Genomic DNA, 25,156 nt, shown 5'->3' with positions numbered 1-25,156 from the left:
TGCATATATTATGCCATTAAATTTTCTTTGCTTAGAATTCCCTTAACGGGACAGTGAAAAATGTTCCCGACACCGGAAACCACTGGGAAACGCGATGGCGCATGGCAGAGAGCCAGATAAATATTGCTGCGAATCGTGTAACCTGTGAACATCAGTGTATTCTTCCTGTGTTTCGATAATGAAAGCATCCTCGTATTTGGAATTTATTCGTTAGACGATAGGCATCGTGTGAATTAAGTGATTTATGACCGTGTTGATGATGTTTCCGTTATTCGGGATTTTGGAATTCTCTTGATAGAATGGTTTTTGAGATTGTATCGACTGATCAATGAACAACTGATTTAGTTAGCCTTCTTAACTAGATCATCAAAATTATCATGTGATTATCGTAGATTTAAACAAGTCGTTGTCTACAATCAAATCACGTTGAATCTTCCTAATGGAACGATACAAATTGTCATAAATATATTGCAATAAGTTTCTTCGGGTGTGTAACTGATTTGTGAGAACACTGATTCTATCGTTACACTCGTTTTACTCTCTCACGCTTTGCATCAATTTTCTTTGTAATTAAACAATAAAAAAAGACAATGATCCTCTTTCTTTTCAATCATAAAATTATAACAATTGCTCTAATTGCAACAATTTTTCTCAACTCTTTAACTAACGAAGATATACGCGCGATATTTACAAAAACCGATTCCACTCTTCGCTCGTTTCATTCTCTTAGGCATCACATCGATTTTCTTCGCAATTAACCAGTCAAAAAGGGCAATGATCTTCCTACTTTTCAACCATAAACTTATAATGCTTGTCCCCGATTACAACGATTTTCCTGCAATAGCAGAAGCTAATGAAAATGTACATGCGATATTACAAAAACTTCTTAATTACATCCATTCGATCGAACCACAAAAATTTCAACCATAAATTACAATCTCTTTTTCGTTCTACAGAGAATCCACTAGGCGCTTAATCATTCCTCCGCTTCATCCTCCATCTTTAATCCTCGAAACGAAAATAAAAAGAAGAAATTACGCTCCTTCAGGTTGCGTCAGCTGAAATTCTCGAGCCGGTTTCTCGATTAGCAAGCTCGAATCAACAGTTGTAGCTACGAAGAGCACGGTATAAATGGTACCGCGTAGAATTACGAGCGGTTATGGCGGCATAATAAAGAAGGGTCGCTCTGCGGATTCGGCCACAATGCCGACCCGCTAGGTTGCGCCTCGAGAATTTGTGGTTGTCGGCAAACGCGTAATTAGTTTAAACCGAGTAACGCGGTAATTAAGCCGGTTTAACTCCTTTATCAAGACGGGGGCCTGCGGCTTCTCGGCCACCTCTTCTCGTCGTCCACGAGAATTCGCCTTCTGACTCGAGCTAGGTGACTTGCAACGTTCGTGGACATATTTCTAAAGGATGAAAGACAACGAAGCTTTGATATCAGGAAGATTCGATATTAATATTTCAGGAACAAATTTCGATTCCAGTTGTCTCTGTTTTATTAAAAAAAAAAGAATCTTGTAGAATGGTTGTGAATTTCATAGGTTTGTATAAATAAATTTTCAAGAATTTATCATTCTTAGGTCCAAATATTTGACGAAGATATTTAATACCGATTAATACCGATGGATTGTTCCTTGGCGATAGGAAATTTGTTTGGCTAACAGACTGTTTAACGCATTTATGGGAAGTTTGATGGTGCAAGAAGGTACATAATACGCGTGATATGCGAAAATATATGAGATATGATGTTCGTTGGATTAACAAAATTTCTGCTCAAGTTCCATTTCTTTCGTTGTGTCGATAAAAATAAGAAATTGCACAAACGTTCGCAGTCTAGTTGTTAACAACAGAAAGGTTCAAAATCAACTCTATCCAAAGCAAATACATTGATCCTTTACTTACTCGATAACTTCTGAAACCACAATGTTGACTGTAAATAATGTGAACTAACATCTCTGCAGTCTGTTAAATGGAAAGTTTTTGTCGAAACCGCGAGACTAAAATTGTTACTTATCAATTATTCGATCGGTTCGATAACGTCAGAGTCGATTGGCCACGTAATCTCGATACCTGCTTCCGGGAACGAATTAATTCGCGCGTGCATTCGATTGCATTCGTGCAATTTCGTTCGCTCGATGAAACGAAACCGCTGGTCGTAATTAATCGAGCATCGTTACAGATTGTTAATCGACGATTTAATCCCTGGCTTGTTTTGATGGGAAACGGATGGTTCTTTATCCGTTCTTTAAATATCTTGAAATTTGTCCTCGATATGAAATATAAATTACTATTGTTTCATATTTGTTTTCATCGCATAATTTTGGACTAATTTTTTGATCTTATTTTGTTCATATTGTTTCCAATATGTTTCCCGTTTATGTCATGTACAGTAAAATGTTAAACATTAGACATTTGTTAATTGAAATTGAATCTGTAGCGGCACATGAGTTAGAGGACAATTCAAATCATGCTGTTGTTTTGCCTCGGGACATTGACACAGCCTTGACGCATGAAACGTAATGATAAATAAACTCCGGGCAAAACAATGTCGCCGCTACATGTAACTGTCGAATAAAGACGAATTTGAATTTTCCGACTTTCCCCCGACCAGTATAAATAAACGGACGCGTTCGCGAACGGGTAGTTATTATCTGAGTTATTATCCGAGTTATTATTAGAGTTAGTATCTATCACTATCTACAAGTATCTTTCTGTATCGACTATCTACCGAGTTATCGAGCGAGCATTTGCTGAGTATTAATTAGCAATTTTACTTTGCGATTTATGCTCTATACTCTATACTGTATACTAATTCAGTATTTTAAATATATTCGACGGTTACGACAACGAGCAATAACATCTAGTAAATCTCACCGATCAAACTTCCTCTACACAAGTCCTCTACAAATCTTTTATCCACTTTTTGTCTACTTAAATCCATCACCATATTTCGCTGGTTAATTTTTTTAATATATTAAATTACATTTTATTAGGTAATCGAATTAGACCTGGATCAATTACCAGAAGTAGATGAGGTTCTTGGTACTTTACGTCAAGGACATGCACAACTTAATGTTTGGGTCAGTTTGGCCGTAGGTATCTCGAATTATAATAGATATAATAGAAAAGCTACAAGACATTAAACGTATTGTATTTCATTATAGCTTGACTATTACAAACAACACAGAATCGAAGATTTCATTAAAGTACTTCAATCTTCTCGGGGCAATGCTAGTGTTGATTACCGTGGCAATGAACAAGATCAAATACGTGTGCTCGATATGTTGGCTGCATGTTATATGCAGGAAGCCAACAGAGAAAAGAATAAAGTCAAAAAGAGACATCTATTTACAAAAGCTGCCCAATTACATACAAATGCAGATGAGATTATTATGTATGACCAGGTATATATCATTTCTAGTATTTTATTTGATGCTTGAAAATATTTATGTATTATTTATATAAAACTTCTTTGTGCTACAGAATCATATACTTGGCAGAGCTTATTTATGCCTTCTGGAAAGGGATAAGATGAATCAGGCTGATAACCAATTTAATTTTATATTAAATCTGTCTCCAAACAATATTCCTTGCCTATTAGGAAAAGCATGCGTAGCGTTTAACAGAAAAAATTACAGAGGTGCTCTTGCCTTTTATAAAAAGGCATTGAGAATAAATCCAAATTGTCCAGCTGCTGTGAGGTTGGGGATGGGGCATTGTTTTATGAAATTAAATAATCAGGAAAAAGCTCGTTTAGCATTTGAAAGAGCTTTACAGTTAGATGGCCAATGTGTTGGAGCATTAGTTGGACTTTCAATTATGCAACTGAATGAACAACAGCCTGATAGTATCAGAACTGGTATTCAAATGTTATCGAAAGCTTATATCATTGATCCGACTAATTCCATGGTGTTGAATCATTTGGCAAATCATTTTTTCTTTAAAAAGAACTATAACAAAGTACACAACTTAGCCCTCCATGCATTTCACAATACTGAAAACGATGTTATACGTGCAGAAAGTTGCTATCAATTAGCCAGAGTATTTCATATCGAAGTAAGTGTACGATATAAGTAAGATTACATACATACATACTTAAAATTTTGAAAAATAATTTAACTATTTCAGGGTAAGTATAACCAAGCGTTTCAATATTACTATCAGGCCATACAATTTGCGTCTCCAACTTTTGTATTACCACACTTTGGCTTAGGTCAAATGTATATTTATCGTGATGATGTAGAAAAAGTAAGCATTACGTATTATATATATTATTATGTACTATATATGATAGGGTAAAACTAATAAATTTTACATACACTGTTTTTAAATCACAGGCAGAACAATGTTTCGAAAAAGTGTTGGAAGTTCATCCAGATAATTGTGAAACAATGAAAATTCTTGGATCTCTTTACGCAAATTCAGGTTCTCAATCCAAACGCGATATTGCTAAAAACTACCTTCGGAAAGTAACTGAACAATTTCCGGATGATATTGAAGCATGGATTGAATTGGCTCAAATATTGCAGGAAAGTGACCATAAAGCCGCCTTAAATGCATATGGTACGGTAATTAGGATTTTAAAAGAACAAAACCAGACAGATATACCATCAGAAATTCTAAACAATGTTGGTGCTCTACATTATAGGTATGTTTCATATTTCCTTATTTTAATCTATTTTATCCGCTATTAAGGCTAAAATTTATTACTTTATCATAGACTTGGAAACTTAGAAGAAGCTAAGAAAAATTTGGAGGTATCTTTAATGAGTTCTGAAGCTGATGCCTTACACGATCCTGTATACTATAACTCAATTACAGTTACGACAAAATATAATTTGGCTCGTTTAAACGAAGCTTTATGCATATTTGATGAAGCAGAAAAATTATACAGAGCCATTTTAAAGAAACATCCAAACTATATAGATTGTTATTTACGACTTGGCTGTATGGCTCGAGATAAAGGAGAAATTTATGAAGCGTTTGATTGGTTTAAGGATGCTTTAAGCATAAATAGCAGGCACCCAGATGCATGGATTCTTATGGGTAACTTACATTTGTCTAAAATGCAATGGGGTCTTGCCCAGAAGAAATTCGAAAGAATTATAAACGAACCAGAAACAAGTACCGATGCCTATTCTTTGATTGCTTTGGGTAACATTTGGTTGGAAACGTTGTATCAAGATAAAGAAGGTAAAAATCGAAACAAGAAATATCAAAAAAGAGCATTGGCTATGTATAAAAAGGTATGATACTAAAAAATAATAAATCTTCCTATTTGTATATACATATATAGATATTGAAATTCATAGGTTTTGCGAAACGATCCTAAAAATATTTGGGCTGCAAATGGAATAGGAGCTGTACTGGCGCATAAAGGTTATGTAAATGAAGCTAGAGATATTTTTGCTCAAGTTCGAGATGCAACAGCAAAATTTCCCGATGTATGGTTGAATATTGCGCACATTTATGTAGAGCAACAACAATTCTTTAACGCTATCCAAATGGTAACTTTCCGTTTTGTATGTAATACGATATGATAATGTTTCGGCAACTATTTTATAAAATATATTTTTTACAGTATGTAAACTGCCTTCGGAAGTTCTATAAATACCATGATGTCGAAGTTTTGCAATATCTTGGAAGAGCTTACTTTAAAGCTGGTAAATTAAAAGAAGCAAAATTGACATTATTAAAGGTGAGCGAAAAACATTGTGTCATGCTCTGATATCGTTAATATTGATTAAGAAAGAATAACTAATCAATTTCATTATATCAATTTAGGGAATAAGAGTAGCTCCACAGGACACTGTTTTGTTATACAATATTGCATTTGTCCTTCGATGTCTAGCGATACAAACTTTGAAGGATGCGAGATCCACATTAACAACTGTGCTCGAGGCAGTTCGCGAATTGGCACTCTCACATAAATACTTCCAATATCTATCAAGGCATGGTGATAAAATACGGCAACTTGCGAACGCAGAAGCAGGGAGCTGTCAAGATCTTTTATCGCAAGCGCAATATCATGTTGCCAGAGCTAGACGATTGGACGAGGAAGAAAAAATATTTAAGAGAAAACAAGAAGAAGAAAGGTAATTATATGAACATAATTAGCATATGGAATACATCAAACACCATAATAATGATCTTGTATTAATGTATAGACAAGTATTTAAAATTCGACAAACGGAAGAAAAACGGAAATCTGAAGAAATGCGACGACAAAAAGAAGAGGAAATGATACAGAAACGTCAAGAGTACGTTGAAAAGACAAAGAACGTTTTGGTAATCGCTGCAATGCCTCCAAAAAGACCTAGAGGGAAAGGAAGAGAAGCACGCACTGATCAATACGTTAGTGACAATGGTGGTTCTGAAAGTGAGGAAGGTTGCGAGAAAACTCGTAGAAAAAAGAAACGCAAAAGAAAAGCAAGTGGCGAACATAAAGAAAAAAGGGGCAAGGATAAAGGAATGCGCGAGAAAAAAATGGGGAATGGAGAAAATAGTAAGATAGTATTTCATGATCTTCGAATATACGCGTCATTAATCTGCGTTTTTAAAAAAATATATATTTTATTTCGCAATATTGAGGTTCAGAAAGTGATCGATCCAAGCCGAAACGTGGGAGAAAAGGGATTATTAAGAAAGACAGAGCATTTCAGAAAAGTACAGCTAAGATTGCAACAGGAAAGATGCCTTTATCGAAGGAAATTATATCAATGAACAAATCTGATAGCAATTCAGGAGGTTCTAAAATTGCTAGCAGGTAAGGATCATTCATTTTATGAGAATGAGGTGGTTTATTATATGTGTTGGTTGGTTTATTAAAGAGACGAGTGATAAAATTGTAATAGTTAGTGTATATTAAAATCATTTTAAGTACAAGTACAGAGATAGTGTATGCCGGTCGTTATCGTCGCTCACTCAGTGCTACTGTTCAACTCTACGCTTGTTATTCGACTGTATGACTCGCTATAATGACTCGCTATAATGATTCGCTATACTGATTCGTTATACTTATTCGCTATACTGGTTCGTTATACTAATCATCCTAGAGAGCATGTTCGTCTATTTGTATCGACCGGTAGTATTACAAAAAGTTTAAATGCAAATCCGGTTGATGATTACAAATAACGGTGATAATAATTTGTCCGGAGTTCGTTTACCTTTGAACCTAGCCAATCAACACAACGTTGACTCATGTGCCGCTACATGAATATAATATACTGAGGTGTGTAATAAATAAATTAATGGAGTTGTTAATTTGTTTTTTAGAGGTGAAAGCCGTAACGAAGGTCGCGTACGCATAAATAGACGAATTATGTATGACTCACAAGAATCCAGTACACCAAGATCCAGGTCTAGTTCCAGATCGAAATTTAGAAGCCGTTCTAGAAGTAGCTCACGATTGCGATCAGAAGTTCAACCTCGATCCGTATTTCGTTCACCATTTAGATCTCGTTCAGGTTCCAAGTCGAGAAGTCAATCGCGGTCGAAAAGTCCGCCGAGATCAAGATCCGTTTCAGCGAAAAGTGGTTCACGCTCAAAATCAGGATCGTGGAAAAGTCAATTGCGATCAAAATCGCGTAGTGGTTCGGAAAAAAGTGGATCGCAGCCAAGATCAAGGTCGGGATTTACAGCTAGTGCACGATCAAGATCGAGTTCTGCAGATAATATACGACCGAGAGCAGGCTCTGCACGTAGTGTACGTTCGAGATCGGGATCTGTAGCTAATGCACGGTCAAGCTCAGGTTCTGTAACTGGCGCGCGATCGAAATCGGGTTCTGTAGCTAGCGCACGATCGAGATCAGGCTCGGCACGTAGTGCACGTTCGAGATCAGGTTCTGCAGCTAATGCACGGTCAAGCTCAGGTTCTGCAGCTGGCGCGCGATCGAGATCAGGCTCTGCACGTAGTGCACGTTCGAGATCAGGTTCTGCAGCTAATGCACGGTCAAGCTCAGGTTCTGCAGCTGGCGCGCGATCGAGATCGGGTTCTGTAGCTAGCGCACGATCGAGATCAGGCTCTGCACGTAGTGCACGTTTGAGATCAGGTTCTGCAGCTGACGCGCGATCAAGCTCGGGTTCTGTAGCTGGCGCGCGATCGAGATCAGGCTCTGCAGGTAGTGCACGCTCGAGATCAGATTCTGAAGCTGGCGCGCGATCGAGATCGGGTTCTGTAGCTAGCGCACGATCGAGATCAGGCTCTGCACGTAGTGCACGTTCGAGATCAGGTTCTGTAGCTAATGCACGGTCAAGCTCAGGTTCTGCAGCTGGCGCGCGATCGAGATCAGGCTCTGAACGTAGTACACGTTCGAGATCAGGTTCTGCAGCTAATGCACGGTCAAGCTCAGGTTCTGCAGCTGGCGCGCGATCGAGATCGGGTTCTGTAGCTAGCGCACGATCGAGATCAGGCTCTGCACGTAGTGCACGTTCGAGATCAAGTTCTGCAGCTGACGCGCGATCAAGCTCGGGTTCTGTAGCTGGCGCGCGATCGAGATCAGGCTCTGCACGTAGTGCACGCTCGAGATCAGGTTCTGCAGCTAATGCACGGTCAAGCTCAGGTTCTGCAGCTGGCGCGCGATCGAGATCAGGCTCTGCACGTAGTGCACGTTCGAGATCAGGTTCTGCAGCTAATGCACGGTCAAGCTCAGGTTCTGCAGCTGGCGCGCGATCGAGATCGGGTTCTGTAGCTAGCGCACGATCGAGATCAGGCTCTGCACGTAGTGCACGTTCGAGATCAGGTTCTGCAGCTGGCGCGCGATCAAGCCCGGCTTCTGTAACTGGCGCGCGATCGAGATTAGGCACTGCAAGTAGTGTACCTTTGAGAACAGGATCTGCAGTTAACGCACGATCAACCTCGGGTTCCGCAGCTGGTGCACGATCGAGATTAGATTATGCACGTAGTGCACTTTTGAGACGGGGACCTGTAGCTCGTACACGATCGAGATTAGGCTCTGCACGTAGTGCACGTTCGAGACCAGGATCTGCAGTTAGCGCACGATCAGTCTCGGGTTCTGTAGCTAGCGCACGATCGAGATCAGGCTCTGCACGTAGTGTACGTTCGAGATCGGGATCTGCAGCTAATGCACGGTCAAGCTCAGGTTCTGCAGCTGGCGTGCGATGGAGATCGGGTTCTGTAGCTAGCGCACGATTGAGATCAGACTCTGCACGTAGTGCACGTTCGAGATCAGGTTCTGCAGCTGGCGTGCGATCGAGATCGGGTTCTGTAGCTAGCGCACGATTGAGATCAGGCTCTGCAGTTAGCGCACGATCAACCTCGGGTTCCGTAGCTGGTGCGCGATCGAGATTAGACTCTGCACGTAGTGCACTTTTCAGACGGGGACCTGTAGCTAGTGCACGATCAAACTTGGGTTCTGTAGCTGGCGTACGATCGAGATTAGGCTTTGCACGTAGTGTACGTTCGAGATCGGGATCTGTAGCTCGTGAACAATCGAGATCAGGCTCTGTACGTAGTGTACGTTCGAGATCGGGATCTGTAGCCCGTGCACGATCGAGATCACGCTCTGCACCTAGTGTACGTTCGAGATCGGGATCTGTAGCTCGTGCACGATCGAGATCAGGCTCTGCACCTAGTGTACGTTCGAGATCGGGATCTGTAGCTAATGCACGGTCAGGCTCAGGTTCTGCAGCTAACGCACGATCGAGATCGTGTTCTACTGCTCGTGCACGATCAGTCTCGGTTTCTGTAGCTAGCGCACAATTGAGCTCAGGCTCTGCACGTAGTGCTCTTTGCAGATCGGAATCTGCAGGTAGTGTATTATCGAGACAGAGATCTATAAGTAGTATACTATCAAGTTGGGGATCTATAGTTAGTATGCTATCAAGTTGGGGATCTCCACCTAGTGCACAATCAAGCCCGGGTTCTGTAGCTAGTGCACGATCAAGCCCGGGTTTTGCAGCTGGCGCACAATCAAGATCGGGTTCTGCAGCTAGCGCACAATCAAGATCGGGTTCTGCAGCTAGCGCACGATCGAGATTAGACTCTGCAGTTAGCGCACGATCAACCTCGGGTTCCGTAGCTGGTGCGCGATCGAGATTAGACTCTGCACGTAGTGCACTTTCGAGATGGAGATTTGCAGCTCGTGTACGATCAAACTCGGGTTCTGTAGCTGGCGTACGATCAAGATCGGCTTCTGCAGCTAGCGCACGATCGAGATCAGGCTCTGCACGCAGCGCACGTTCGAGATCAGCATCTGCAGTTAGCGCACGATCAAACTCGGGTTCTGTAGCTGGCGTACGATCGAGATCAGGCTTTGCACGTAGTGTACGTTCGAGATCGGGATCTGTAGCTCGTGAACAATCGAGATCAGGCTCTGTACGTAGTGTACGTTCGAGATCGGGATCTGTAGCTCGTGCACGATCGAGATCACGCTCTGCACCTAGTGTACGTTCGAGATCGGGATCTGTAGCTCGTGCACGATCGAGATCAGGCTCTGCACCTAGTGTACGTTCGAGATCGGGATCTGTAGCTAATGCACGGTCAGGCTCAGGTTCTGCAGCTAACGCACGATCGAGATCGTGTTCTACTGCTCGTGCACGATCAGTCTCGGTTTCTGTAGCTAGCGCACAATTGAGCTCAGGCTCTGCACGTAGTGCTCTTTGCAGATCGCCATCTGCAGGTAGTGTATTATCGAGACAGAGATCTATAAGTAGTATACTATCAAGTTGGGGATCTATAGTTAGTATGCTATCAAGTTGGGGATCTCCACCTAGTGCACAATCAAGCCCGGGTTCTGTAGCTAGTGCACGATCAAGCCCGGGTTTTGCAGCTGGCGCACAATCAAGATCTGGTTCTGCAGCTAGCGCACGATCAACCTCGGGTTCCGTAGCTGGTGCGCGATCGAGATTAGACTCTGCACGTAGTGCACTTTCGAGATGGAGATTTGCAGCTCGTGTACGATCAAACTCGGGTTCTGTAGCTGGCGTACGATCAAGATCGGCTTCTGCAGCTAGCGCACGATCGAGATCAGGCTCTGCACGCAGCGCACGTTCGAGATCAGCATCTGCAGTTAGCGCACGATCAAACTCGGGTTCTGTAGCTGGCGTACGATCGAGATCAGGCTTTGCACGTAGTGTACGTTCGAGATCGGGATCTGTAGCTCGTGAACAATCGAGATCAGGCTCTGTACGTAGTGTACGTTCGAGATCGGGATCTGTAGCTCGTGCACGATCGAGATCACGCTCTGCACCTAGTGTACGTTCGAGATCGGGATCTGTAGCTCGTGCACGATCGAGATCAGGCTCTGCACCTAGTGTACGTTCGAGATCGGGATCTGTAGCTAATGCACGGTCAGGCTCAGGTTCTGCAGCTAACGCACGATCGAGATCGTGTTCTACTGCTCGTGCACGATCAGTCTCGGTTTCTGTAGCTAGCGCACAATTGAGCTCAGGCTCTGCACGTAGTGCTCTTTGCAGATCGCCATCTGCAGGTAGTGTATTATCGAGACAGAGATCTATAAGTAGTATACTATCAAGTTGGGGATCTATAGTTAGTATGCTATCAAGTTGGGGATCTCCACCTAGTGCACAATCAAGCCCGGGTTCTGTAGCTAGTGCACGATCAAGCCCGGGTTTTGCAGCTGGCGCACAATCAAGATCGAGTTCTGCAGCTAGCGCACGATCAAGATCGGGTTCTGCAGATAGTGTACGACCGAGATCAGGCTCTGCACGTAGTGCTCTTTGCAGATCGGAATCTGCAGGTAGTGTATTATCGAGACAGAGATCTATAAGTAGTATACTATCAAGTTGGGGATCTATAGTTAGTATGCTATCAAGTTGGGGATCTCCACCTAGTGCACAATCAAGCCCGGGTTCTGTAGCTAGTGCACGATCAAGCCCGGGTTTTGCAGCTGGCGCACAATCAAGATCGGGTTCTGCAGCTAGCGCACGATCGAGATTAGACTCTGCAGTTAGTGCACGATCGAGATCATGGTCTCCTAGTGGTTCCAGAAAAGTAGCTTCGCGATCAAGGTTAAGGTCAAGATCTGGATCAAGGAGTGGTTCATAGTCGGAGGGATGTTTATCAAGAAGCAGAAGCCGATCAAAATTTAAATTTGTGCCAAGAGTTAGATCGCGTTCCGGCTCACGGTCAAAGAAAATGGTTCTCGAAATCGCAGTCCAAGTGGATCGGAAAAGTAAATGAAAAGAACCTTGGATTACGTACATTTTGTAAGAGCCAAATTTATATAAATGAAATATATATATATATAACTTTCGCGATATATTTGTTAACACAAGTTTGAAAGAACCGTTCGAATTGAAACAGGACTGTTGGCGTCAAGATGGGGCGCGGCAATTGGCAATCGTTCGAACTTATGAGTAATTGCGAATTATCGTTTATCGAAGCGCAGTTTAAACGATCTCTAGATGGAGCGACTTCAGTGTTTCGAACGTAATATCTCCGACAATTGAATATTTAGTTTATGTTCGGGGGGTATAAAAACACCTCGTAGTTTTAGTCGAAACCGTGTGTTTATGTTCTTCACATTGTATTTAAAACGAAGTATTACTTTACGATGTAAGGTAATTTTATGTAAAATTATTACGATTTCATATTTTATCTAGTTCATTGTATAAACCGTTTTAATTTTGACTAGTTATCTGTTGATATTTTGTATGATAAGCAAATAGTTTTAATTGTTATTATACACTTACATTGTTTAACATAAAAGAAATGTTAAGGTTGTGTTAACAACCAACGTATTGTTTTATATCAAAAATGATAAATAAAAGATTATAAAAACTGACGGTTTCATTATGTCTCTCTGAAATGTATTACACAATTAAAATATTTTATATATGCACGATTAAAGTTTTTTCATGTATTAATAAAGACAGTTACATGAAACAAATAATCAAAGTTTTGTAGAGGTTAATAACATTGGTGCCACTTCATATGTCATTACGTTGTCATTAATAATTATGTTCAACAGTCAATCAACTTAACAACATATTTATAATGCTTTTTAATTCAATTTTTTCTACTAGACATTCATCTAGATCGTTTGATAGAGCATTATATGTTCTAACGGTACTCCTTTCGGGATATTTTTAATCTGGTGCACTCTTTGCATAATATCCATGCGTTTATCGCTACCAAATCCAAAATATTGAAAAAATACTTGAATGGAGCATCGGAAACTCTCTGCTTTCACACTATGTTTGCATGCAATTTGGTCAACGACGTCCACACCAAACTTTGTTTTATTATAAAAAGCAATGGTTTCTGGAACATGTTTATAATTGTCTTCTACTTGTATACCTCTGTGTTTGGTGCTTAGAAGGAGGACTTTTACGTTAGATTTACTTTTATACACAGTAAGCGTGCAGTTTTCTGATTTATATAAATTTGAGGAAAACGAAGGGATCTTTCCCCATATAAGGGAAACCATTCAAAATATGTTTTGTTTGGACGTCAACTGCAAACCAACACTTAATGCTAAATTTATGAGGCTTATTCGGCATATATTGCGTAAACTTGCATTGGACTTTCGTTGGAAATAATTGTTCATCTATTGAGATATTTTCATATTGCTTGTAACAAGCCTGGCTATTACTTATAAATCTGTTCCACATTTCGGATATCAGCGCAAATTTATCTGTTTATAATCTTTCGGAGACTTTCAATGATCTCATTTCATATCCTAGAAAACTCGTAACTCACCAATTGTGATTGTCCGTCTTTTCTCAAAACTCGATGCGCCTCGGTTTCAGTGTTCTTTTATGTGTTCCATTATGTGTCTGTCAATTATCAATTCGAAAGCACTAGTTACACAACCCGACATAATATTTCTCTTAGCATAGCCAGCAGGCTCTGTGATATCCTTAAATATCACACGAACGGGCGTCCTACCTCTAGATCCGCCTGCTATCAATTTTATCCACTGTGTCCCGTCAATTGCAATTTCAATTTTACCCGTTACATTTTGGGATGTGCTTGGAATGCTCGTCGTTTCATCTTCGGAGTCAGAACTAGAAAAAATACGCATCCTTTTCTTGTTACGACGCACTTTCAAGAAGTTTTCCTCTTCACTATCCGAAGATCCTTCTATCTCTCCACTTTCAGTGTATTCAGAACTTTCGCTGTCAGCTTCGCTTTGGCCTAATTCATATTGATCTTCTTCGGAGGTCTCTTCAGAACAATCTTCATTGATGTTGACAATTTTGTTCAATATCTTATATCTTCTGGATTTACTCACGATTGCTAGAAAAGGCGGATTGATCAAAAAAAGAAAATACTGTGCCCAAATTCAATTATCCTATTGTAAATACTTACAATAAGCGGAGACAATAATAGGGAATGTCTACAATAACTGAAACTTTTGCACACTGTCTTTGAAAAATAGTTTGCTTATGAAATCAGCTATCCCGTCAATTTGACGGGTTTTCGTAGAGATAGGTATACTACATACAGATGTCAAAAATTAAAAAGCCTAGGAAAAAGATAATTTTGTGCATAAATTCTTTAGATGAAATGATTAATTTACGATGCAAAATGATTAAAATCAATGTTATGGTTTTTGGGATATTTCATTTCGAAGTTTGAACTCCATCAAATTGACGGGTCCCGTAAACCTAGTGTTAAACATCTTTCTTTCCTCAGGGAGGAAGATTAAGGTATTAAAATAAAATGAAAAAAAGAAAAAAATTGCTGCTTTTATGCTGAGAGAGAAATTACTCGAAATATTCTCGCTGAATTTTTCAAGCACTGTGCTTTGCAATAATTTTACGGTAGAAGAAATACGCTCGTGACCCTTCTTTGCACGGAGAACACAATTTTCCCTGGAGATGGTTTTCGGGAACAGAGAAATTCGAATCGAATTTCGTTGCGCACTGGCTAGAATGTTCATATTTATGTAAACTACTAGTCGCCCTCCTTTTCTCTATACTTTTCTCTGCGGACGCTCGCAAACTTACGTCTGAAATGTTTAAATTTTGAACAAGAATTCGCCACCAAATATTCCTTTTCTTTCCCTATAAATTTTCCAAGACTGTTGATACACACGTGTAACATATATGCGTAACAAATAGCATTCCAATATTTTATATATTTATTGCATCCAGGTAGATGCACGTAGCACGAATTTTACATTTAACATCGCATTTTTCATATCATGTCCAAACTAATTTTCTAATAGTTTACCCTGCTACTTAATAAATTTAATAAATTCCTATCACAACGTATATATTAGATTGCCTAGAAAGTGTCCTTCTTTCGCAAACGTGTTTTTTACAATGCACCTTCATACAAACGTGAAACAAAGTCTGTGAAATGTCGCGGTGTTTATCTCAACAGAACAAAATGGATCGTATGTAATTCGACAAAATAATATAAAATAAAAAGAGGTTGTGCGTCTATTATTTCCTCATAAAACGAAAGAAACTTTTCAGACAACCTAATACTTTCATATGGAATAAAATCAGCGAAAATATACTTCACAGAACAAAATACTAAGCATGTAGCTTCAATATTCCAACTCTAATAACTCGCTGTCTATCACATTTAATATTCGCAAACTATAAACGCATCCCAAACAGCCACGATCAAACCGTAATTAGCCTACCCTAACTTCAAACAGATTCACGTCACGGATTAACCTCTGCACCCTTGCTAAACCTTGCTTTTAAGAGACGTCGAACGAGAAAGGAGCAGAAGATAAAATTGCGAGAAACCAGGCTGCGGTAGAATAAAACAAGAAGTCTCTTTTAGCTTCTTGGGGGAAAATGCTCTTTCGAGAAGATCCGGGGACCGAGAGAAAAAGCACTCGTCTTTTCACATTATGCCGGATGGATTTTCGTCTGTCCGACCACAGTTTCAACGAGTTCTTATCGCGGCCACCATCGCCGTCACGCCGACGTGTACCATGGGTTTTCACGAGGACGTTTCGAGTGCCTTTCGCCAGTTTTGAGGTCTCGTTTGAGGCTGACGATAGAATGCGCGAAACGAGAGAGACCGGCCACGTTACGAGCCTTAGCCAAGTGAATTTACGCGCCACTGTTACGTGCCTTCGCGTTTCCCAAAGTTTATCCCTGACGAAATTGCTCGACTAAAACGTGCCGATAAGGTTTTAAAAGCCTGATAAGCTCCGTAAACGCTGGCCGGAGCCGCGGCGAATCATAGAAGCGTTTAATTCTTCGCTTTTAATTTCGCCGTTCGACGAAATGTTTATTCTTCTGCTTTATGGTGGATGCACCGCATTAAAAAGTTAAAATCCATTAGGGCGGTTTAGGAAGTTTGATATCGTTTAATTAGTACTTTGCCTTCATCGTTTCTCATTCATGTATATTAACGTAAGGGCACTATGTCTCATGCATAATATTATGGTATGTAATATAATAATATAAATATGTATAATTAATACGATTAATGGTTTAATAAAAAAAAATTTCGGGATTCTGGTCGAATATATCGACATATTTAAATACTTTTCGTAATTATGTTTCAAAGTTTCTTGCTGTCAAAGAAGGAAGAATTCTTTTAAATAGACGTCAGGTGACAAGAAATAATTGAATTCGAAGTTATCGAATCCAAAGGCAATTTTTCGTTAGAAATGTTAGAAGGCAAAAAAAAAAGAAGAAAAGAAGAAAAGGATGGAGGAATGTAATCCAAAGTGCCGTGGAATTTTTTTAGTCGACTATTTACCAAAGAAGATTAAAATAAATGTTTCCTGATACAATATGTTTCACTTCCATGGAAATGGAATTTTCTCCCCCCGAGATCGAATTTTTTCGTAGAAAATGTTTCCTCCGACACTTTCTTCTCACTTTGAAGCAAACAGCTCGACATTTGTTTACCATTCCTTTTATAAATCTAATTGAAATAAACATACAAAATTATCTTATTTACATTCTGTTTGCACATAAACGAACGTGTACGATTAAAAAATAGCATCAAATATTTTTCTCTTTGCAAAGTACGAAGAATTCTGATACACGTTCGATCGTTACACAGTGACCTGTGATAGTCTTCGTACATCAGAAAATGTTATAAAATTTCATAGCTTTGCACAGGTACTAATTTACACAGTTACTACATATATATACATATATATTGTATAGCCATATAAAAATAGTTTTATTTCAATAAAAATAGTTGCTCAAATGACACTCCCGAAGATGACCTTTTCATAAAGTGTACAAAGACTTTCGTGGATAATTATTACTGAAAGAATATAAGATTTCCAATTTAGCTGTTGAATTCATATCTTCCTAAATTCTTCGATCGACAGGGAATAGGGAGAAAGAAAAGCGGAAGCTTCGCTGATAATGAACGTGCCAATCCGTCTTTAATCCAAGGCTTCTATATCGATCCGGCCCGTGAGAAGCACGAAACTTCGATCAGGTGCTATCATTGGGGAAAAAAACTTTTGGTCCAAGCCCGGCGGTCTTTCGAACTCTTCTCTCTCTCTCTCTTTTTCTTTCTATGAAATTTTCGTATTTGAAGCGAAGGTTGTTTAACTTCGAACGTTTGTCGCGAGGGTACGAGAATTTATTTCGCTAGTTTTAAAAGAAAAGCTACAATTTTCGTTCAAATCACGCGTAACGACAAAAAATTATCTGCAGCAATTTTCTTTGGGGATCAACTTAACGTTCTTTACGCTTTTCTTAGTAAACTTCCATTACAAAATTCTTCGTTCTGTTTATCATAGATTTCTTTTTCTCTGCTAAAGGTAAATGTAGCTTCTGTCGTAATAATATTTAACAGCAAAAAATCAAAAGTTAGCTAACACGAACTTTCCTCGCTTCATCAAATTCGCAATATCGTTTACGCTAAAACCGATCCATCATTTCTCACCCTCGAAACAAAAAAAAAAAAAAAAAAAAAAAGAAAAACGTAAAAGGGGGAAAAGAGAGTTTATCAACACACCCTGAATCCCATTCCATTCCCCGTGTCCTCGCCTCAATTTGTATTCAAATTCCCGAATTTCATTCGCTGCCACTTCCGTAACTACACGAAGGCCCGTTTACCATACTGTATACCCGAAGGAGTTTCCTCGAACCAAACAGAACTCGTACACAGCTCGCCTACAACGTTTGTAGCGCGTTTTGCACCCCCTTACAAAGTGCGTTTCGCTTAAAAACCTGTCACCAGCTAGAATATTTATTCTCCAAAGTCGAAGCTCGCTTTCTCTATTGTGTAGTAATGCTCGCTTAAATTTCATTGAACAAGTATCGATTCCGTGCTATGAATACCGTGCAACCGCCTCTCGACAACGAAAGAGAATGCATCTGACGAGAACAAACGAGGAAGACGTAATACCTTTTTGCTTACTATCTCTTGCAATAAGATTTCCATTGAATGGAATACACAGCACTAAGCCGATTAGAAGTGCTAAAGTTTTCCTGGAAAATGTAGAACGTTATGATATTGTATAAAACAAACGGCAAGATCACATTATGCCGATGTGAAATAAATGGGAGAAATAATATAAATTTTTATGAGGGGATGACAAATTACTCTTGTTTCTGGATTTTGAATGTTCCCAGCAACATTTTGTCTGTTCGTTATTCTCTGCTACATAACAAACGAAAATTTTGATTTCTATTTTCCATTTATCTACCTATTATTATTAGAATTTAATTTTACTAGGTAGTGTCTTATTACAAAAATTTTAATATACAGTAGAGTTTCGGTTATCCGAACTAAATGGTAGACAAAAGGGTTTGCAGATAAAGGAATTTCAATGCTAATACAGTACTTACTTTCCCGATGTTCATCTTCATGTATATATTTAAAACAGAACATAAATGTTAATAATAGCAATGCAAATAACGAAACGGAGTATAATTCGATTCAAGATTTATACTATGTAAAGTTACCTTCCTTTCCCATCTTCTATCATCTTAACTCTATTTTTAAAGTCTCAGATACGTCAAAACCTTGAGGAATATCATCATCGCCATCCTATTCATGTTTCAATTCATTAATCGAGCCGTAATACAACGATGGTATTATGGTCAATTGAAGAAGATTCATCAGATTGAAACCGTTCTATCACGCCGTTATCACAATCCCCTAATTGTGGATTATTATATTATGGACTATTATATTCAACGCAGAAGGAATTTCTTCCGCATCTATCATAATATTATCTTCCATTTTTTCCTACAGGGTGTCTCCAACGTAGTTCGCTAGATTTTCCATGCTCTTCTTAGCGCCACACATTTGACGTCCACCCAAGCGTATGCCAGCATATAACAGCAATTGCTTGTATCATCTTTTCGCCAATAGTATCGTTGATGGTCGATAGAAATTATTCTAGGAGATTGAGCCTTTCACGCGCGAGACGTGTTCGAATAATGGAACATTCGCATAATGAGAATTCGGATAACAAGACTTCGGATAATCGAGATTCTACGTATTATATTTCGTTAGCCAAGCTTTTGTTAGATTTACAGGGGTAGTATTGGGTTGGCAACCAAGTGATTGCTGATTTTCTCATTAGGTGGTATTGACAAAATCCGCAATCACTTAGTTGTCAACCCAACACTTACCGCCTTCGTTATTAGGTTCGAATTGCACCAACTCAGAGATAGTTGAAGTTGGATCATCGAAATCAAGACACCGAGCATCGCCTAAGTCAGATCATTTGAACATAAGCGAAAGAATTACGGTCGATTTCGGACGAATGCTACTACGTTGCTGTACTTCTCATCGTTTTCCGTACACGGCCGATTTTTATTTCTCGTGACGTCGCAATGCCGGAGCGCATTACGATCGAACAACGGTTTGTTCGGTCGAACACGCATTTTCGAACACGTTCCCGTACCCTTACACGGAACTTTTGATTTACGCGAGCACCATGGAATTCCATGAATGCGAAATGTAATCCTCTGGCCGTTCCTCTTTCGGCCCCTTCCTACACCGCTTCCATGATTCTGTCCCATCGCGTTCCTACGTCGCTATATTTCTGGCAGTCGACCGGCCCGCGGAAACTTTGCCTTTCAATCGGCCCAACTGGATAACAAACGACGTCAAGCCGTCTTCGCGACGAAATACGACGTTTACCAATGGTTCCCCTGTCTGTTCGCTCTCTTTCGCCGAACATATCGGTTCGATGATAAAGTTTCGGAGGAACTTGCTTGCTAATGTCTTTATAAGGCTGCTTGTTTACGATGTGAGGCGGGAAATGAGGTGTGGTTGGATCTAGCGGGATTGGATTATTTGTGTTGAGTAGTTTTGGCAATAAGAAGCATAGGGTGTGTTCACTATATAGGAAATATCTACCGCGTGATAGGAAATTTTATTCAGGGAGAGAGAAGATTTCGAATTAAGAAAGTAAAGAATTATTCGAGAGGTTTCGTTTTGAAAAGTATCGCGTACAGAATGTATGATAGTTTTAATAAAAATTCTTTTTAACAATTTGAGATGTATAAGAAACAAATAAAGCTGGAAAGACGAAATGTTATCTACGAAGTGGTAGAAAAATTCCTTTACAAAAATTCTATGCCTAAATGCGTGGAATTTATGACCTCCGATTAACTATCCTTTGCGAACGATATTTTCGCACGCGGAAATTATTCTGTGAAAATTAAACCAAACATAAACCCTTTAATCATCCGTCAATTAGGAAATTCTGCACGACAGAAATCATTTTGAGAAGAACGAAGAAAAACCGGTGGGATCTGAGAGGGACAGAAAAGAATTAGCTGAAAAACAATTCCACGCAAATTAGTTTAACGAACCGAATTCAGCGAATAATTAAAATTCCCGCAGAAAGAATTCGTCCATTGGCATAATACGTCTCTGTGGGCGATTCTCGCAGTTTTTTCTTCGCCAGTAGAAAAAACACCCACAGAAAACTGTAAAGTTCGGTTAATGGACATCGAGAGTCCGCATTTAGGATGCATCTAATTGTCTGTCCCGTTTCCCTGTCGTTCTCCGTGGCTCTCAAAGTGTGATCGTCGCCAAAGGCATGTTCTAAAGCGAAGAAAAAAAGATAAAAGACAGGATGACAGCTTTGTGTAAGATATAGGTGGATCGTGGGAAGCGAAGCTGCTGCTTGGTAAAAAGTGATATCATGGTTTTACGAGTTTGCTGGTAATCAAAGTGGTCTGCCGAGTATGCTTCGTTCGAGAAAATGCAATATAACGTGTATGTATTAGGCGTCGAGACTGATATTCGTACAATTTTCTATAATATGATGCAACTTGAGGTGCGCTGGAAATTATTATTTTTATTCCGTGCATCTAATTTTCATCCACATCTGGCGAAGACTTTATTTGATAACGTAATTCTTGCGTTCAAAGTTATTATTCTCATTACGCGTTGGTCATTTAGTTCAGCTTTTGGCCATACCGTTTAACAACATAATTTTTGTACTTAACGTTATTCCCCTTACTGCCTGTTAATAATTTTAATTCAGCTTCCGAAGAATTTATTCGATAACTTAGTTCCTTGTATTCAAAAGCATTCTCTTAATTACACGTTCGTAACTTTATTTCCGCTTTTAGTAACCTCCGTGTTACAATATAATTGTTGCGCCTGAAATTACTCTCACCACATGGTCATAATTTTACTTTATTTTCTACTGACTCTGTTTGGTAACGTAACTTGAATTCTCACGTATATCCTGCACTCCGATCGAGTTTCCATAGATTATATTTAAGTGCAGCAAATTACTCTCGAACGTTTTAACCAATTAATAAACTGCCACGGATCATTAACAGAAGATCGTATATTATATAAACAGCTTGCAATCACATCGTTTTAATCGTAGCGTTCGTTTCCTGCGAACTTATTTAAACGATGAAAGCATTTTCCGATTCATTGTTAGGCAATTAAATGGCCGACAAAATGGAAGCAGAAACTTTCACTGCCGTTTTACATACGAGTGTTTTCTTTTCTTTTTCCTCCTCTTCTTTTTATTTTTATGATCGTGCAGTAACAGCAGAACAGTTCGACGTAAATGTTAACCGCGGCACGAAGGGGAATAGCAAAGCCTTACAGCCCAGCGTGTTTAAGTCGACCAAGTGGAATACAAATGGAAGTAAAATGTCCGCGTAGCTCTATTATTGGCCGGGCCATTGAAATTTTATACCGGTTCGATGCATATTAAAAGGCGGAATTATCCCTGGCTCGTAACTTGGCGAAATAATAGGGGGCTCGAGTGTTCGACGTCGAGTACCTGCACGCGTAACTTTCAATCACGATTCACGTTTTAATGCGTATCGAACGCAACAATCGTTCCACGTTCTTTTTGCGATACCTGTACGAGGTGATTTTATTTTATTGTATTTTCCGTTCCGTTTTGTTTCGTTGATAGTTTCTAAACGCGGTTCGCTACCAACGAAACACATAGTCGCGAAAATGGTCACGCATGGAAATATCTAAAGATCGGAAAATAATCTATTTCCACGGTGCAATTTCGATGAAACAATATCAGGGGAAAAGTGGAAAACAATCGAAACGTGTTTTAGCGTAATTGCAGTATTAACGAATAAAGATATTCGTTATATCTATTGGCCGTGATACAATCATTTTCGAATCAACGTGTGTTTTTTCCTATCGTTGAAAGATTTCCTATGTGTAGAAAAGATACGACTATTTTTATAACAATTTCTAATCAAAACGTTAATGAAAAATTTGTCGCTTTATATGCACAATCTTTCAACATACGACAAATGTATTTTTAGATCCTATTCGTCAAAGAACAAATACTTCTCGCGAACAACGCGCAGACAATATTCTTTTCACAGAAAATTTACACAGAAGAACTTGCCACGCTACGTTTATAGTTTAATTTACAAGCAAACGTTGCTGCGTTTACACGCATGGTATCGTATCTGAAAAGGATCAGCGAATAACAAAATCTCTGGGATCATCGCGATACTTTTAAACATTTCAGCGTTCTTTTCAGCGACGATCTCTTTTCGTGGAATACTTTACGTTTCACGGCGGTAAGATTCGAGAGTTTCTTCGTAGAATCGTCGCCTATTCTTCTGCTAATTCCGAGGAAAAGAAAGGTGAAGCGTCGTTCCAGTAGAAAGTATAAAACGCTACTTTGTTCTTGTAATAATTACCGCGAAAGGAGGAAGGTAGCTCGTGCAGGCTGAATTCAAGTGGTTAATGGCAAGCTCGTGTAAAGTTTAAACGTTGTTAACCCGATTTCAATGTGGCGATCGTTATCACACGGTGAATGGATTTCGAAGTGACGTCTCTAACCCATGGTGAGTGATTCTAAAAATATCTAAAGAATCTAATCGTTTAATTCTTTCAATACTTTTTTAATTCTCAAGAAGCGCACGTGTTTTTGTTTTTAATTTGTATTACGTATAAAAAGTATAATTTTCCTCATCTCTTCCTTTATATATCTTTTCTTTCGTTTCTTTAATCTTTTTTTTTTTTAGCGAGGATATTATGGTGGATAGGTAGAGTTTACCGGAGAACAAATTTGGTCGTTCATCGTAGCATGAATTTTCGATTTTTCGTAAAACTGGCGGGTAACAGAGACGGAGGCCATTATTTCCGGGGAAATTAAAAGTCTGGTTCAATTTGTTTCTTGTTCATCGCCCGGAATATTCCATTCTGCGGTCGCAACAACCGCTGTGCACAAGAAAATGCTATAATTACTGTTTCGTAGATATCCTCGATTTCCAGAAATATTCGATTGTTTTGATAATTGCAATTAGAAAATTCCATCTACGAAGACACCGCTCCTGTCATTTAATTTATTACGTAAAATCTTCCATTTATAAAATATCGGTATAAAGGTCTCTTATTAGAAGAACACATATTCGCATACTGGCGATTGTTGTCTAACTGCAATTATTAAATTAAAATAATATTATCGCGCACGATTTATTGATATCTACTTGAATGAGAACGTTCTTAAGTAGAAGAAACCCATCGATGATCAGACGCTACTAACGCAAACCTATTGGCATCATCCATCGTCACTATCTCTGTTGCTCTTGAAAACCAATGATACAACAAATCTCAGGCGAAGTTTAGAGAGGATCACAATTTATTCATCGTTCGTATCGCTCGATGAAAACGATTTGAACTCTCTCACAATTTCCTCGTAATTTCAACGAAACAATGAACCGAATGAAACGCAGCAGAAACTATGTAGTTTCAAATTTTTCAAAATTTAGTACAAGCGTAATTTCTCGATCATTCGCAACGATCGATTAACATTTAACTTTCTCGCAACTTTTACCAGCCGTTTCAGTGAAACGAGAAACATAACAATACGAACACCGAAATAAAGCATACAGTGGCGATTTATCGGTCGTTCGTAGGGATCGATTAACGAATAACAACCGAAACCGAATCCAACAGCGCACAGTGTACCGGGCGACAGTGCATTAACTAGGTCCCGCGAGCGCGTGGCAGCCATGGCCGCAAAATACGCTTGGAGACCGCAGTCTATTGCAGTTGGAATTGCATGTAGCGGCATTCATTTCGGCGTCCGGTTAGGGACACGCATACACGACGATGCAAAGCCTAATTCGTGCGAGTGTCATTGGCCGAGACGCGTGCACAGAGAGACGGCAAAGGGCAGCAAGGAATCCAATCGGCTAGACTAATTCGCACGGTGGCTCGTCGATACGTTTCCGCGCGCAAACACGCGGTTTCCGCTCGAAATGAGCCCGCTGTTAATCCTGCACCCCTATATACAGGTAATTCGGTGTTGGTCGATAAATTCCACCCATCTGTTTCTCTGTTTTTTCCTCTTATTTCAATTCGTTCACCGAATTGCGTTATACGTTGATCAGAAGTTCCTTTGGTTACAAAATAAAAGATTATATATATGTGTGTGAATGTGCATTTTGTTAGTCGATGAAGAACAAGGGATATTGATTTTTTAATTCGATATCTGGGGATCAGTATTTGTTATCGATGAAATTGGTCCCATCATGGAATCAAATATTAATTTTAATCCTGTGTCAGTGTAGCATGAGAGTAAAGTAAACTCGGACAAGTCAGATACGGCGCATTATGAATCGTGTATTGTACATATCATTACGTAGAATGAGCAACAAGAGTGTTAAAATTTATCGCTTGTGAGAGACCGGCAAAATATTGTACGTTTGATGGGAAATGGGAGAAATTTTGTCGAGTAAATAATTATTTTCTCAGCTGTTCGTCTGGTGTATTTCTTCGTTTCGTTATGCCGTGAAAAGGCTA

The 25,156-nt window shown here is 39.4% G+C and overlaps 2 protein-coding genes across 13 annotated transcripts in view; one reads left to right on the top strand and one right to left on the bottom strand.

Moving 5' to 3' along the window:
- Nucleotides 1-25,156, bottom strand: part of LOC126914244 (proteoglycan Cow) — a 92,590-nt gene that overhangs the window by 31,354 nt on the left and 36,080 nt on the right. The gene's annotated exons all lie outside the window — the stretch shown is intronic.
- Nucleotides 2,493-12,776, top strand: LOC126914316 (RNA polymerase-associated protein CTR9 homolog). Of its 12 annotated transcripts, none has more exons than XM_050718078.1 (22): nt 2,493-2,682; nt 2,997-3,095; nt 3,168-3,407; nt 3,487-4,059; nt 4,132-4,251; nt 4,341-4,651; nt 4,724-5,249; nt 5,316-5,510; nt 5,585-5,701; nt 5,788-6,098; nt 6,171-6,508; nt 6,595-6,769; nt 7,279-7,754; nt 7,875-8,033; nt 8,124-8,234; nt 8,325-8,444; nt 8,535-9,674; nt 9,735-9,974; nt 10,185-10,544; nt 11,325-11,351; nt 11,922-12,192; nt 12,290-12,776. In XM_050718078.1, the coding sequence occupies exons 3-21, from the start codon at nt 3,285-3,287 to the stop codon at nt 12,029-12,031; spliced, it is 5,532 nt and encodes a 1,843-aa protein (XP_050574035.1). In that variant the 5' UTR covers nt 2,493-2,682; nt 2,997-3,095; nt 3,168-3,284; the 3' UTR covers nt 12,032-12,192; nt 12,290-12,776. The 12 variants fall into 12 exon arrangements, with proteins under 12 accessions (XP_050574035.1, XP_050574036.1, XP_050574038.1 ...); XM_050718079.1 differs by having other exon boundaries at nt 11,325-11,354; nt 11,925-12,192; XM_050718081.1 differs by having other exon boundaries at nt 2,494-2,682; nt 9,735-9,884; nt 10,515-10,544; nt 11,325-11,354; nt 11,925-12,192.

This window comes from Bombus affinis, chromosome 3 (genome assembly GCF_024516045.1).
Source record: "Bombus affinis isolate iyBomAffi1 chromosome 3, iyBomAffi1.2, whole genome shotgun sequence".
Classification (NCBI taxonomy): domain Eukaryota; kingdom Metazoa; phylum Arthropoda; class Insecta; order Hymenoptera; family Apidae; genus Bombus; species Bombus affinis.
This window is presented reverse-complemented; position numbering and strand designations above follow the sequence as displayed.

Excerpts from the sequence above, each read along its gene's own strand:
- LOC126914316 (XM_050718077.1), top strand. The coding sequence starts at position 3,285 with ATGTTGGCTGCATGTTATATGCAGGAAGCCAACAGAGAAAAGAATAAA. Across the intron at positions 6,509-6,594 it reads AATGGGGAATGGAGAAAATA|GTTCAGAAAGTGATCGATCC; the intron begins GTAAGATAGTAT and ends CGCAATATTGAG. Across the intron at positions 9,975-10,994 it reads TAGCGCACAATCAAGATCGG|GCTCTGCACGCAGCGCACGT; the intron begins GTTCTGCAGCTA and ends GATCGAGATCAG.